The 15,174-nt window shown below is 40.4% G+C and overlaps 2 protein-coding genes across 2 annotated transcripts; both read left to right on the forward strand.

The window, feature by feature from the left end:
- The first annotated feature begins 1,563 nt into the window (after positions 1 to 1,563).
- Positions 1,564 to 5,027, forward strand: srsf1b (serine and arginine rich splicing factor 1b). The gene is made up of 4 exons (XM_047379514.1): positions 1,564 to 1,982; positions 3,656 to 3,858; positions 3,942 to 4,114; positions 4,537 to 5,027. The coding sequence occupies exons 1-4, from the start codon at positions 1,792 to 1,794 to the stop codon at positions 4,717 to 4,719; spliced, it is 750 nt and encodes a 249-aa protein (XP_047235470.1). The 5' UTR covers positions 1,564 to 1,791; the 3' UTR covers positions 4,720 to 5,027.
- A 6,712-nt stretch (positions 5,028 to 11,739) lies between these two features.
- dynll2b (dynein, light chain, LC8-type 2b) lies at positions 11,740 to 13,282 on the forward strand. The gene is made up of 3 exons (XM_047379515.1): positions 11,740 to 11,896; positions 12,315 to 12,459; positions 12,549 to 13,282. Exons 2-3 carry the CDS (start codon positions 12,328 to 12,330, stop codon positions 12,684 to 12,686), a joined length of 270 nt encoding a protein of 89 aa, XP_047235471.1. The 5' UTR covers positions 11,740 to 11,896; positions 12,315 to 12,327; the 3' UTR covers positions 12,687 to 13,282.
- Positions 13,283 to 15,174: the final 1,892 nt, after the last annotated feature.

Below are 15,174 nucleotides of genomic sequence, written 5' to 3' on the forward strand. Positions count from 1 at the left end.
TCTGGAGAAGATCTGAATGGAGGAGTGTTTTTCTGATGTATCAAATACTTATGTCATGCAATATAATGCAAATATTTACTTAAAAATCACACAATGTGATTTTATGGATTTTAGTTTTAGATCCTGTCACTCACAGTTGAGGAGTACCTAAAATAAAAATTAAAGACTACATGCTTTGCAAGTGGGAAAACCTGCAAAAATGGCAGTGTATAAATTACTTGTTCTCCTCAGTGTGTACCTCTGAGCTTCCTCCTACAGGTCCTTCTCAAAATATTAGCATATTGTGATAAAGTTCATTATTTTCCATAATGTCATGATGAAAATTTAACATTCAAATATTTTAGATTCATTGCACACTAACTGAAATATTTCAGGTCTTTTATTGTCTTAATACGGATGATTGTGACCCTTTTAATGATATGCTAATTTTGTGAGATAGGAATTTTGGGTTTTCATGAGCTGTATGCCAAAATCATCCGTATTAAGACAATAAAAGACCTGAAATATTTCAGTTAGTGTGCAATGAATCTAAAATATATGAATGTTAAATTTTCATCATGACATTATGGAAAATAATGAACTTTATCACAATATGCTAATTTTTTGAGAAGGACCTGTAGACCTTTGTGCCTGCAGGAGGTGCTCTTCAGCCGACCTGAGGGGCCAAGAAGGTAAGAAGCTGAAAGAGGTAGAATGGGGCAAGATCATTAAAACATTTAAAAATTAAAGAATTTTAAAACGAACTTTAAAATGCAATGGCAGCCAGCAGAGAGGCAAGAACTGGGATTATGTGTTGTTTTATTTGTACCAGTTAAAAAACGTGCAGCAGTGTTTTGAACCAGCCACAGGCAAGGACTGACTTTCTCCAGCACAAACTTGTTTAAAATATGCTGTCAAGCGTCCCAAATCAACAATAGTGGACTCAGGGGCCTCTTGGTCTGTCAAGGCTGTACGCTTTTTTTCTGCCATGGCTTTTCCTTCCACTTAATTTTCCATTAATATTCTTGAAAACAGAATTCTTTGAACAGCCAGCGTCTTTCGTAATGGCCTATTGATGCTTAAACTGTTGAGGGGGTCAGTGGCTGTTTTCTGAACAACTGTCAAGTCATCCGTCTTCTGCATAAGTGTGTAGGCTATAAAGTTACATTTGTGTATTAAAGATATTTTTAGTGGTCTTGTATGATATTTAAAATTTTCTTTTAGCTGTAAGCCTTAATCAAAAAACAAAGAAAGGATGGAAAACATTACTTTGTGTGCCCTACTTTTTCAATTGAATCGCTGAAATAAATTCTGATATTATAAATCAATATTATTAATAACATAAATTTAGTCGGACTTCTGTTGTAATAACATGTAGGTAACGGATTATAAACAGAATATTTTTCCCGTTTTTTTTTTTTTTTTTTTTATAACATTTTCACATGTTGAAATATTTAAAATTAAGAAAATAAAGCCATACATCTCACGTAGCTCCTTCGGAGCCAAATGACTGAATTAAAAACAGCCACTGCTTGCAGCATTCAGAGCTCAATAAACCCATTCAACTACAATACGGAAGTCCAGTAGCTGAACGGTGGCTTAAAGGTGATTACGTGAACCAGCGTCACTGCAAGGCGCTAAGTTCGCCATTAAAGTTGGAGCAGCAGCCGTTGCACGAGGCGGTAAGGAGCATCGCAGCATTTCCGTTCTTTTCACCCGAAGTTTCCCGCCTCTGTTATGAGATAGCTCTACCGTAGCCTTTTGTTCACTAGCTCTTCAGTTTGCAGTACGGTTAGCTCGCATTGCGCTAACATGTCTGGAGGATTCGCCCGAGGACCTACGGGGAGCAACGACTGTCGGATATACGTGGGGAATCTTCCCCCAGACATCCGCTCCAAAGACGTCGAAGACTTGTTTTATAAATACGGATCTGTCCGTGATATTGATCTGAAGAACCGCAGAGGAGGACCACCGTTTGCCTTCGTTCAATTCGAGGACCCGAGGTGAGCAGCGGGATCCCCCGTCAAGTTTTAGCGTTAGCTCCACTGTTAGCCAGCTGCTAAACCCAAGTTACTTTAAATCTTACCTGCTTCAAAGGTTCATATGCGCTCAGCTGCCAGTTTAAGCCCCCGTAAGCATATACTATGTTTTTCAAAACACTTTAACATTTTTCTTTATAGTGGTTTTATTATGTTGCGAGCGAGGTGTCGGTTTGCTAACATGTGGCAGGATTGAGGCCTACTTAATGAACAAGCTCTTAACACACCTAAATACAAGTCGTCATGGTTACAAATAAACCTACCATGTGGATATATATATATATATATATTTTTTTTATTTCTATTGTAAACAGTCTGCGTCTTTTTAAAGATTAGCTTTGATATGTCTGCAAAGTAGTCCCAGCTTTTGAAAGTGAGACCGTGCTCTTCAACACAAGTCATGTGAAAAAAAAAAAATACGAAAGGCTGTTTTTGGACTGATGGACACTGTAATATCAGTTTTGCAAATTATCAAAAATTTAAATAATATAGGTAAAACCGAAAATTTACATAAAAAAATACAAATGATTAATAAACTGAAACTTTCTTGTAAGCAGAAAAATTACGCACAAACGTCTTACATCTGGTGGAATATTTGGAGCATTGGTACTCTGGATTTCTGAGAGATATTTACTCTTTTTAAACCTCAAACTTTTAGTTTGGGGTACGCCTGAACACCAAACACCAAGGTAAGCTTGGAAGAGCTGTTTGAGGCCTTCAGAAAGAAGGTTGTAACAAGTTAAGGGTCTGGTAAGTGATTTTCAAAGATATCCACTGTACCAACATAGTCTTCAAGTGGAAGACATTGGACTTCAAACATGCATAAGCCTGGATATCCAAGCAGTGTACCCTGATAGCAGGCCGCATGATGCTAAAAGAAGTCTCCCAAACCCATATAATGTCAAGGTGGGACTTAGAGCAGGCTCTTGCTGCTGTTGATATGAAAGTGCACATCGGTACAATTGGATAAAGCCTGCAGAAACATTACTTGGGGGGTGTGCAAAGAGGAACCTTTTTACTTTTCCAACAGGTACCTATTTACTGCTCTGTATATGCCAACTCTTTTCATTGTCTTCAGGGGCAGTTGGATTAGGAGTAGGGGTGTACCAATGGCAGTTATCTGCCCAATTACCGATCTTTAAAAAGCCTGATCTGCCGATTCCGCTTTTGACAGATACCAATTTCTTTTCTTTTCATAATAGGCACTGTCAGGTTTTATAAGGTTACAATACACCTTCAATGTTACAATTTATTAATTATTTTTTAACAACAAAAAAAATCAGTTCCTTTAGTCTTTAATTTTCAGACCTTTGCGGAGGTAGATGGTTCAGCGCATAAGATCGGGTTTCATATGCAAATATTGGTCAGTCACTCAAAATTAAGGAAATCGGGGCTGATTTAAGAAGGTGCAAAAGTAGCTCTGACCTATGTGGTGTCTGAGGGTGACCTGAAGTCCGCACTGTTTGCTACCACCGCTTCAAAGGGATGTCAAACGTTGGTATTAAAGGGTATTTAATGAACACAACTGAAGATAGGGTAAAGAACGTTACACATCAGTTATTCTGTGTTTTTGTTTTTATGGTGAAGATCTTAGTCTTTGCATCTTTTTTAGAGTTATTGATTGTTGTACTTTGCAGGGATGCCGAGGATGCTGTGTATGGGAGAGATGGTTATGATTATGATGGCTATCGTCTGCGTGTGGAGTTTCCAAGAAGTGGAAGGGGAGGGGGAGGAGGAGGAGGAGGCGGCGGTGGCGGCGGTGGAGGCGGGGGCATGGGACCATCAAGGAATCGCTATGGTCCCCCATCCCGGCGCTCAGAAAACAGAGTGGTTGTGTCAGGTGGGTAAAGTCTTCATCTTTTGCACAGGTTAGGCCTTTGTCTTAAATGTTTTGCACCTCACCCTTTTTGTTTTGTGTGTCAGGTCTTCCCCAAAGCGGGAGCTGGCAGGACCTAAAGGACCACATGCGAGAGGCAGGTGATGTATGTTATGCGGATGTGTTCCGCGATGGCACTGGAGTAGTGGAGTTTGTGCGCAAAGAAGATATGACTTACGCTGTGCGTAAATTGGATAACACCAAGTTTCGTTCTCATGAGGTACGTAGTGGGTCAGAGCAGAAAGCTTTGTAACTGAGGAGGGTCTCTTGGACTACAGTTTGAAGTTTGCTCATTTAAATGAAGATGCGGGATTGAGGGTGACAGATACCCAACAGTAAGTAAAGCTAAATATCAAGTGTTCCTGCATAAAATTAGCATTAAAAAAATATATATTTTTATGTAAATGTTTGACTATTTGCAGGTTGAGATTATTGATTGATCCACATTTTCAGATTACAGCCACATTAGGAGAATAATTGGCCTTTTTAGCTTACATAGTTATTATTAACAGCAGGAGTTCATCTGTCTGATCTCGGGGAAGAATGACATTTGACCTGAAACCAATGTGACATGGTTTTTCTGGGGTCTACATGAGCCCGGTTGTGCATTTTATAGATGATAACAGATGCGTTTGTGTTTAGGGAGAGACTGCCTACATCCGTGTGAAGATGGATGGCAATCGCAGTCCCAGCTACGGCCGCTCTCGCAGCCGCAGCAGAAGCCGGAGCAAGAGCCGATCCCGCAGCTACTCCCCGCGTCGCAGCAGAGGATCCCCACACTACTCACCCCGGCGCTCCCGTTCCCGCTCTCGTTCTCGCACTTAGATCTGCCTAAACTGAAGCAACGGTGTACCTCAGAGCCAGAGAGGAGGCGGTCACATTTAAAATCCAGTGTTTCCCCCCCAGGATCGTATCTCATCTGTGTACAGTGTGTTGTGTGTTTCACCCACCTCTCCTTCTGCTATTTTTATTTTTTACTTTTTTGCAGACCCGAAGGTCTCCCCATACTCCCCAGTTTGGCTCCCTCTTCCTTTCTCCCTTCAATTTCAGCTATCCATCCTCCTCTCGTCCATACATTTTTTTTTTTTTTCTCACTGAATGCTTTTTTTTTTTTTTTTTTTTCTGTTTGCCATCATCTTTGACTTCTCCCCAGCATATACAACTGTCCTTTGACCTTCTTGTGTGTTTCTCTGTAGAATTCAGAGGAACAGAACAGGATAGGATGGGAAGAGAGGAAACAGTTCATTTTAGGATAAACAGGAGGAGGAGGAGTCAAATGTGGCACCAATGGTATGATGGCTGTGCCTTGTCGACTGTGAAATCTACACTTAAGGCTTTTGTGACTCTTTTCCTTTAAAACACTCGGTTTACAATTAAGTACTGCTGTTGAATATTTCAGTAATGTTTGCTGTAAACTGTTGTATTTGGGGACCCTAAAAAAATTGTTTTTTTTGTTGTTTTTTTGCTTATCTTTTTGTAGTCATTGATTTGATTATAGATGATTTTCCTTTTTTATCTCTAAGTAAACTCCCTGTTAGCTGAATTATTGATATTTTTAAAATGTTTTCCAAAGGTGTGATTCTAACTCACCTCCTTCTCTTTGGTTCTGCTGGTATTCTGAAGGTGTGGACTGGGCTCATTGTCTCCCCATTCCGGAGCTGGATCAGGATTCAGGATCAGATAAGGATCAGGATAATGATTAAGCTTCAGGATGGATACATGGAGCACGACCCTGGCCCTATCCACCTTACCCCAGCTAACCGGAAACCTCGTAGTAAAAGATATTAATCAAACTGATTTGGCTTTCGAATTCTCAAAATCATTTATTCACGTTTGGTTTGGGACCTCAGAGATGCAGTTACTGGCAGCGCAGTGAGGAGACCATTATTTTTCAAATTTTTGCTTCTTTTCCATTTCTTTTAATTATAAAAAGAAGAGCAAAGCTTGGATAGCATCCAGTAGGAGGGCTTGGAGGTGCAGGATGGACCCACACACGTAAGGAGAGTGGTAAATTGTGGGGAACATTTGTCAGGGGCGAGGGAGGTTAAAAGGGAATGTGACTTTTCTTAGGTCTTTTCCAAAGATGGATGATTTCTGATTTTCTTGAATATAATCTTCAGTATTTCACTACTTTATTCTCTTTTAATAAAAACATTCAGTAAGTGATTTTGTTTCTTTTATTCATTTCTTGTACTTGTCCGTCAGACAGGTTACACATCACTTGTACAGTGTTTCTGTGTAATCTGTTTTTAAAGATCTGTAGCTTTGGTATCAAGGTGTTGAACAAGTTTTTCCTTCATATGGATCTTCCTATGTTTACATGAAATGGCTAATTACACATTTAACTTTTTTTTTTTTTTTTCATTTTGGTAATTTTGTTATAAATCAGATTACATGTAGCAGATATTGCTAACAAATGTCTCAAGGCACTTTATGAAACAAATATTCACTTACTATTCAGTCATAGGATCTAAGTGGTTTTAAAATGGAGTTCAAATGTATCCAATACAGGTCCTTCTAAAAAAATTAGCATATTGTGATAAAGTTCATTATTTTCCATAATGTCATGATGAAAATTTAACATTCATATATTTTAGATTCATTGCACGCTAACTGAAATATTTCAGGTCTTTTATTGTCTTAATACGGATGATTTTGGCATACAGCTCATGAAAACCCAAAATTCCTATCTCACAAAATTAGCATATCATTAAAAGGGTCTCTAAACGAGCTATGAACCTAATCATCTGAATCAACGAGTTAACTCTAAACACCTGCAAAAGATTCCTGAGGCCTTTAAAACTCCCAGCCTGGTTCATCACTCAAAACCCCAATCATGGGTAAGACTGCAGACCTGACTGCTGTCCAGAAGGCCACTATTGACACCCTCAAGCAAGAGGGTAAGACACAGAAAGAAATTTCTGAACGAATAGGCTGTTCCCAGAGTGCTGTATCAAGGCACCTCAGTGGGAAGTCTGTGGGAAGGAAAAAGTGTGGCAGAAAACGCTGCACAACGAGAAGAAGTGACCGGACCCTGAGGAAGATTGTGGAGAAGGGCCGATTCCAGACCTTGGGGGACCTGCGGAAGCAGTGGACTGAGTCTGGAGTAGAAACATCCAGAGCCACCGTGCACAGGCGTGTGCAGGAAATGGGCTACAGGTGCCGCATTCCCCAGGTCAAGCCACTTTTGAACCAGAAACAGCGGCAGAAGCGCCTGACCTGGGCTACAGAGAAGCAGCACTGGACTGTTGCTCAGTGGTCCAAAGTACTTTTTTCGGATGAAAGCAAATTCTGCATGTCATTCAGAAATCAAGGTGCCAGAGTCTGGAGGAAGACTGGGGAGAAGGAAATGCCAAAATGCTAGAAGTCTGCTGGTGTTGGTCCACTGTGTTTTATCAAGGGCAGGGTCAATGCAGCTAGCTATCAGGAGATTTTGGAGCACTTCATGCTTCCATCTGCTGAAAAGCTTTATGGAGATGAAGATTTCATTTTTCAGCACGACCTGGTACCTGCTCACAGTGCCAAAACCACTGGTAAATGGTTTACTGACCATGGTATCACTGTGCTCAATTGACCTGCCAACTCTCCTGACCTGAACCCCATAGAGAATCTGTGGGATATTGTGAAGAGAACGTTGAGAGACTCAAGACCCAACACTCTGGATGAGCTAAAGGCCGCTATCGAAGCATCCTGGGCCTCCATAAGACCTCAGCAGTGCCACAGGCTGATTGCCTCCATGCCACGCCGCATTGAAGCAGTAATTTCTGCCAAAGGATTCCCGACCAAGTATTGAGTGCATAACTGTACATGATTATTTGAAGGTTGACGTTTTTTGTATTAAAAACACTTTTCTTTTATTGGTCAGATGAAATATGCTAATTTTGTGAGATAGGAATTTTGGGTTTTCATGAGCTGTATGCCAAAATCATCCGTATTAAGACAATAAAAGACCTGAAATATTTCAGTTAGTGTGCAATGAATCTAAAATATATCAATGTTAAATTTTCATCATGACATTATGGAAAATAATGAACTTTATCACAATATGCTAATATTTTGAGAAGGACCTGTATATCCCACTACCATTCAGTCAAATAGTCTGATTCAAATTCAATCCCATACAGTTCACTTCAATCCAAGTGTTATCGTTGTGGACAAAGAGGAGTGTACACTAGGCATCAATTATGACGCAAGTTGTCTTTTTGAGGATTAGTATTAGTTCTGTCAATCCAAGATGTTAAACCTCAGAGGTGGAGGTTTCAGAAAGTAAAAATGAGTTTTTGGCTTTCTTAGGGCAATATCAATACATGCACAATAATTGGTTAAAAAAATGAAAGGTTTTCCATCTCGCCTCTTGACTTTTAAAGAATAAAATTGACAGGTAAATATTTGTTACATTTCCCCCTCAAAAAAATTGTGGCCAATATAGCCACCTTTTCAATTATGGTCACAAGTCTCCCATTCATGGACGCAGTCTGTAATCGGCATTTTTGTGCAGCAGCAGCAGCCACTGATCTTCAGCCAGTGGATCTAAGCAGGTCAAGCGACCACCGTTTGGTGAAAAAAAGTTATTCAGTTTTATTTAAATAGCTCCAATTCACAACACATCGTCTCAAGGCACTTTACAAAGTCAATTCAATCCATACAGATTTCAAATCAGGTACGTTCCAATTAATCCTAACTATTAAACAATGCAGTTGAATTCAGTTTATTCAAACTGGTTAAACGTTTTACTATCTAAGGAAACCCAGCAGATTGTATCGAGTCAGTAACTTGTAGCATTCACTCCTGGATGAGCATGTAGAGACAGTGGACAGTCACTGGCGTTTACTTTGCAGCAATCCCTCATACTGATCACACATGTAGCGACAGTGGAGTGGAAAACTCCAGTAGAACCAGGCTCAGTGTGAACGGCCATCTGCCATGACCGACTGGGGGTTTGAGAGAACAAAAATTAAAACACAGTAATCCAGTAGTTTTTTCTATAGGAAAGAAAAGTGAAACATTAATGGTAATAGCTCTTTTGGTGGCTTCATCTAGGAGAGAAAGAAAGCTAAGCAGCTGAACTCTGAGCCAGTTTTCCAAGTCTAAAGCATGAAAAAGAGCACATAGTCACAGTAAAAGTTCAGCCAGTAGCTATGCCTAGGAGATACAGGGTTAAACACTGAAAGACAGGGCCAAGTGAATCATCTATATAAGGTGAACATTAAGTTGTTCACCATTAAGTTGTTCCAAGCAGAAGCTTGGACGATGCCCCCCCTCCAGGAAGGTGTCCCAGGTAGACACAGAGTCAGACTAGGTGTAGCTTCTAGGAAGAGAAGAGAGAACATAAAGTTAAAAGCTGAAATAACAGCAAATAATACAAAATTGGAGAGTAGTATGAGAATGTAGCAGAGTGAAAGTGGTCGTTATGTCCTCCAGCAGCCTAATGCTATAGCAGCATAACAGAGATAGCTCAGGATAACCTAAGCCACTAACAGCTTTATCAGAAAGGAACGTTTTAAGCCTAGCCTTAAAAGTAGACAGGGTGTCTGCTTCACGGACTAAAACTGGGAGCTGGTTCCACAGGATAGGAGCCTGATAACTAAAGGATCTGCCTCCCATTCTACTTCTAGAGACTCTAGGAACCACCAGTAAACCTGCAGTCTGAGAACGAAGTGCTCTATTAGGAACGTATGGAACAATCAGATCTCTGATGAATGATGGAGCTAGATCATTAAGGGCTTTATATGTGAGGAGGAGAATTTTAAATTCTGTTCTGGATTTAACAGGGAGCCAATGAAGGGAAGCTAAAGTAGGGGAAATATGATCTCTCTTTTTAATTTTCATCAGAACTCCTGCAGTGTTTTGGATCAGCTGAAGGCTTTTAACTGCATTTTGTGGACAAGAATTACAATAATCCAGCCTTGAAGTAACAAATGTAACTAGTTAAAGTAACTAGTTTTTCAGCGTCACTCCTGGATAGAATATTTCTAATTTTGCAATATTCTGGAGATGAATGAAGGGAATCCTAAAAACCTGTTTAATATGAGATTTAAATGACATGTCCTGGTCAAAAATAACACCAAGGTTTTTTTTATTTTATTACCAGAGGTCAGTTTAATGCCATCCACATTAATTGATAGACTAAGCAGAGCTAAATGAAGTTATGACATAAGTTGGTTTCAAAGCAAATTGCAGGTGTGTTTTCCTTCACTGTAAATCTGTTTCAGAAGGGCCCACAATAGGGTTTAGTCCATCCTTTTATTTTTATGGCCTTTAAAAGCTGAACATGTAGTAGACAAAGTGTATGATGGGTCACAATCCGAGGTTTTCTGAAAGACTTTTTCCTCCACCACTGCTTGAAGAACGTGTAGGGAGTTGAATAAGTTAGAGTCCACACTAAAAGTTTAAAAACATAAACTAGTTTATGTTCAATAATAGCCACCCATACCAATTCTCCTCTTCCACCTTGTTGACATCTGAGTAGAAGTGGGGTTCCTTCCCTGTGATTGATTCATCCATAGAACCATCTATCTGGTCAGTCAAGAGTAACTGTCATCCCATTAAACCTTTGAAAAACCGACATTTTAACGTAAGTGTCTTGTCTGGTGTTGATGTTCACCCTCCCTTACCTTGGTTATGACTGCTGAGGACGCCAGGTAGATTGACACAAGTAAAACCTGATAAGATTTTGGCATTTTGGACAAGGAAAACCGCTAATGGAAGAAGATTTCTTGACATCTTTCCTTGGTCATCACATTTTTGGCTACAATTTAATATTCTTACAAGTTTTATTGTTCAAATTCAACATGACAAAAAGTCATGTAAGGTCGAAACAATAAAATAGTGACACGTCCTCCACTTCCCCGCAGCAGTGCCGGTCTGATGGTGTTGAAACTGCTGGAGAAGTCACAGCGCTCCTGGTGGTTTCTAAGTGGGCAAGTACTTGCTGCAGGAGGTAGATCTACTCCAATGTTGGGCCTACAGGCAAACTCCAGCAGGTCCAAGGTGGGGCTCACCACAGTGCTGTGGTGGTCTGTAGTGGGCCGGTTCCTTGGCATGCGTTGTTTTAGTAACCGGAACCGCACAGGAGGTCTTCCACACAACAGGGACCTTCTCCAGACAGACTCAGGGCGTGCATGTGGTTGAGGCCCTCACAGAGCTGGTCTGCCCAGGTCTTCAGCAGCCTGGGACAGATGCCATCTGGTGGTGCAACTTCCTCTGCTTCAGCTGCCTCAGCTCTTACTCGCTTGGACTGATGTGAGGGAGAGGGGCAGTGGGTGGGGGGACTGGAGTAGACTGGTGGTGGTGGTAAGACCATTGTTTATTTGGAAGGTTGATTTTTTAGATATTTCCATTTTTCCACATGATGTTCTTTCCTCATGATGCTGTCTATTTTGTGAAGTGCTCCAGTCCCTTTTGAAGCAAAAACATCAACATCACGATGCCCCCGCCACTGTACTTTCCACTTGGGATGGTGATCTCAGGCTTGCAAGTCTCCCCCTTTTCCTTCTAATGTGTCGATAATAATTATGGCCAGACCGTCGGACATTATTTTGGTAATCTTACTTAAAACAGGATATGCTTAGTCTGATTTAATATCAGAAATAATTAGTGTCTTTTTATGCAGTCTATATACAATTAAACCCTGAATCCCAGTTCGTTTATTTATATCAGTAGCGTGGACTCCTTGTTAACAACAAAAATACTAACAATTTGTTTTAAAAATATTACAGACGAAGTTGCCACTCAAAACATGGCGGACTAGCTGACACGCTGTTTCGACACTGTGAGGCAGCAGGTGAAAGCGGTGCACTCTGGGTGGAAACAAAATGCGGGCCCTTCTCCGCGAGTAGAAAATGACCGTCAGCTGGGCGAAGGCTTAGCATGAGCCAATCAGCGTGAAGAAGAGATGCAGAGGGAGGAGCGGGAGAACCACGCGTCCTTCAATAAATGAAAGAAAAGCTGTGCAGCTTTCCGAAGCGTGCGTCTCTAAACACTGAAACTTCACTCAGAAACGGTAAGAGTTACTCGTATATTACACAGTGTGCGTTGCTATGAATGAGTATACCTCTGCTGGCGCGCAGGAGAAACGGAGAGCTTTGCAGCTTTCCTGCGCCTTTTGAGTAGACACAACCGCATGATCCTCTGTGGAAACCTGACTACAAAGGCTAATGGTGGCTGATGCAAAAATCCTCTCACGCAGAAGCACCAAATATAGATGGATGCACTCCCAATATGGAGTTATATTTGCAGGAGTACTGAATAAAATGCAAAATGTCTCCCATTGTAAAATGCCAGACTGATTTGGCTTGCAAACTGAAGCAAAACATCAATTAAAGGCGTGCTGACAGTTGACACTGGTCTGTAGGCACCAGGAGTGACTGTCGGCATCCTTTATATACAAATGTTTCTAACTTTGACTTTGTCTCCTACAGTCAGGAGTGCAACATGTCTGACAAGAAGGCAGTGATCAAAAATGCAGACATGTCAGATGAAATGCAGCAGGATGCAGTGGACTGTGCCATGCAGGCCATGGAGAAGTACAACATAGAGAAGGATATCGCTGCCTATGTTAAAAAGGTATGTTTCCTCCTTTTAAACTGGATAACTATTACCTGTAAAGGACTCTACTTTAGTGTACTATTCAATATTTCTTGTCCTACCTGCAGGAGTTCGACAAGAAGTACAACCCTACATGGCACTGCATCGTTGGAAGGAACTTCGGCAGCTATGTGACGCATGAAACCAAGCATTTCATTTACTTCTACCTTGGTCAGGTGGCTATTCTGCTGTTCAAGTCAGGCTAAAGCATACACATGTTCCACAACGTGTATGCTGTCTCTTTTCTGCAGACATGCCTACCTCCTGGTATGCTGCTTTCATCTGTCAATTACTTTGTGCCAACTGCAACACAACAATTGGTGATCAGTGCTTTAGTCATGTCTGGAAAGATGATTCTTAGTCCAAGCATTAGGATCACTCTGATGGTGGCCCTTGGTCGGTATTTGTACATCTGACTGTCTCCGTTATAACTCGGTGTTTTGCTTTTCTGCTTTGTGCCGACCTGTCAATTATTTCAGATGAGTTTGTTGTAAAATAACTTATTTTCAGTGCATTAAAATAAGCAACAGAGTTTTTGTTTGAATGCCTATGATTTTCAGTGACAACTACTGGACTAAAGATGCCAGGACTGTTGCTTAAACATAATAAAAGCTGTGAAATGCAGAGAGGTGTAGAGGTTTGTACGTGCTTTACCATTCCTGGTTATGCCTATGAAGACTTGCAGCGTTGCTGCTGCCTATATCTCTGTAAATTCATCAGGTTGCCTGGCATTGTGACGGTTTCTGCAGACTCATCAAAACTGTTGAGCACAAACCTTTGACAATTAAATAGTTCAAATGTCTGTGTTTGCTCTTTTTAATTTTATTGTATTGCATGCCATATTAAGAACAAGCATAATGCCTCCCACGTTATTGACGTAGGTGTCTAATGGTGTGATCAGACCGACTGAATGACGTGACAGGAGTGAGGGATTTACATGTGAGCCCTATGTAGAGGCATGTGCTGGAGCGAAGAATGCAATGCCATTAAGGCAACGCGAAACCCACAATGGACGCAAAGCGAAATTTTCTGGAGTTGAAAAATCTGAACAGTTGCCATACAAGTACAAGGGTACATCTGTTCATGTAGGAAATTATATTTAATTTAATTTACAGATGCATATGTCAGCAAGTCTGATTTCTAGGTTGCCAGTGAGCTGTTATTTAAACTACATAATTATTCAATATGCTACCATGCTACATTCTGTAATATCAGCTCTAGCCTGGTGTATTTTGGTGGTCCTCGTATGTTTAGACACAAAAAGGTTTATTATATTTAGAAGATCTGGATAGTACAACATTTTATACCTTGATAAATAACAAATACATTTAAAAGGAAATTTAGGAACATATTTAGTTTTGAGTTGTCACTGGTTTTTCTGTTGCTATATGATTAACTTATTTGTATTGCAATAGACATTGTATAGTGGCACATAAGCTTAGAAAAAAAGTCTGCACTATAACGCTTCCTGGTTTTTTAAATTGTAAGAGGAAAAATGTATTTTCTTTCCAGTTGACTTGAATTGCAACCTTAAAAAAATTAAATCAATACCACCATGTAGTGATATTTTAAAATGAGCTGAATTGGAAGAGTAAAGGCTCTACAACCATTGCAGAAAAACAAATAAATGAAATATTTCAAGCCTTTATTTTAATTTTGCTGATTATGGCTTGCAGATAATAAAAACCCAAATTCAGTGTCCCAGAAAATGACAAAATTATGACGAAGGAACATTTTGGAAACGTATGGTGTCACACCCTAATCAGGAAATTAACACAAAACCCCTGTAAAGGTTTCCTGAGCCTCTAAATGGGTCTGTAGGGTCCACAATCATGGGTAGACTGCTGACTGGACAACCTCTACAAGGAGAGTAAGCCACCAAAGGTCATTTCTAAAGAAGCTGGTTGATCACAGAGGACTGTATCCAAGTATAATTCATAGAACGTTGAGTGGAAGGAAATGGTGCATTGTCGACAGGGATCATCACAGCCTGGAAAGGATTGTCAAGCAAAATCCATTCAAGAATTTGGAAAAGCTTCACAAGCTGTGTACTGAGGCTGGAGTCCGAGCATAAAGAGCAGTTACACACAGATGATTCCTACACATGGGCTACAAGCATTTTACCTGGGCTAAGAAGAAAAAAAACTGGACTTTTGCTCATTGGTCCAAAGTCTGTTTTTCAGATGAAGGTAACGTTTGCATTTCATTTGGAAATCAAGGTTGCAGAGTCTGGAAAGAGCATGGAGAGGAACAGAATCCATGTTGTTTCAAGTCCAATTTGAAGTTTCCACAGTCAGTACTGATTTGGGGTTCCATGACAGTTTGCCAAATGGATTTAGTTCTGAACTTTGACTGGGCCATTCTAACAAACATCTGGTTTTAACGTAAACCTTTGTCCCTATCTTAAGTCTGTTCCAGCCTCTCACAGGTTTGCTTTGTGTTTTAGTTTTTCTGACCAGTTTCCTTTTTTTTTCTCGCTAAGGAAAGCATACCCACAGCATGATGCTACCACCGCCATGTTTCACCATGGGGAAGGTTTGTGTTCTGGGTGATGTGCGCTGTTAGTTTTTCATCACACATGCCACTTTACGTGAAGCCACTTTACATTTTGGTCTCAACTCAACCAGACCCTATTTATTTCAGGTGTCTGTTTTAGGGGTGCACCGATTGATCGGCCCCAATTTTCTTAATTTT

This window comes from Girardinichthys multiradiatus, chromosome 11, assembly GCF_021462225.1.
Source record: "Girardinichthys multiradiatus isolate DD_20200921_A chromosome 11, DD_fGirMul_XY1, whole genome shotgun sequence".
NCBI lineage: Eukaryota > Metazoa > Chordata > Actinopteri > Cyprinodontiformes > Goodeidae > Girardinichthys > Girardinichthys multiradiatus.

Coding starts and splice junctions, on each gene's coding strand:
- srsf1b (XM_047379514.1), top strand. CDS start 1,792: ATGTCTGGAGGATTCGCCCGAGGACCTACGGGGAGCAACGACTGTCGG. Junction 1,983..3,655: donor GTTCAATTCGAGGACCCGAG/GTGAGCAGCGGG, acceptor TGTACTTTGCAG/GGATGCCGAGGATGCTGTGT. Junction 3,859..3,941: donor AAACAGAGTGGTTGTGTCAG/GTGGGTAAAGTC, acceptor TTTGTGTGTCAG/GTCTTCCCCAAAGCGGGAGC.
- dynll2b (XM_047379515.1), top strand. CDS start 12,328: ATGTCTGACAAGAAGGCAGTGATCAAAAATGCAGACATGTCAGATGAA. Junction 12,460..12,548: donor TCGCTGCCTATGTTAAAAAG/GTATGTTTCCTC, acceptor TCCTACCTGCAG/GAGTTCGACAAGAAGTACAA.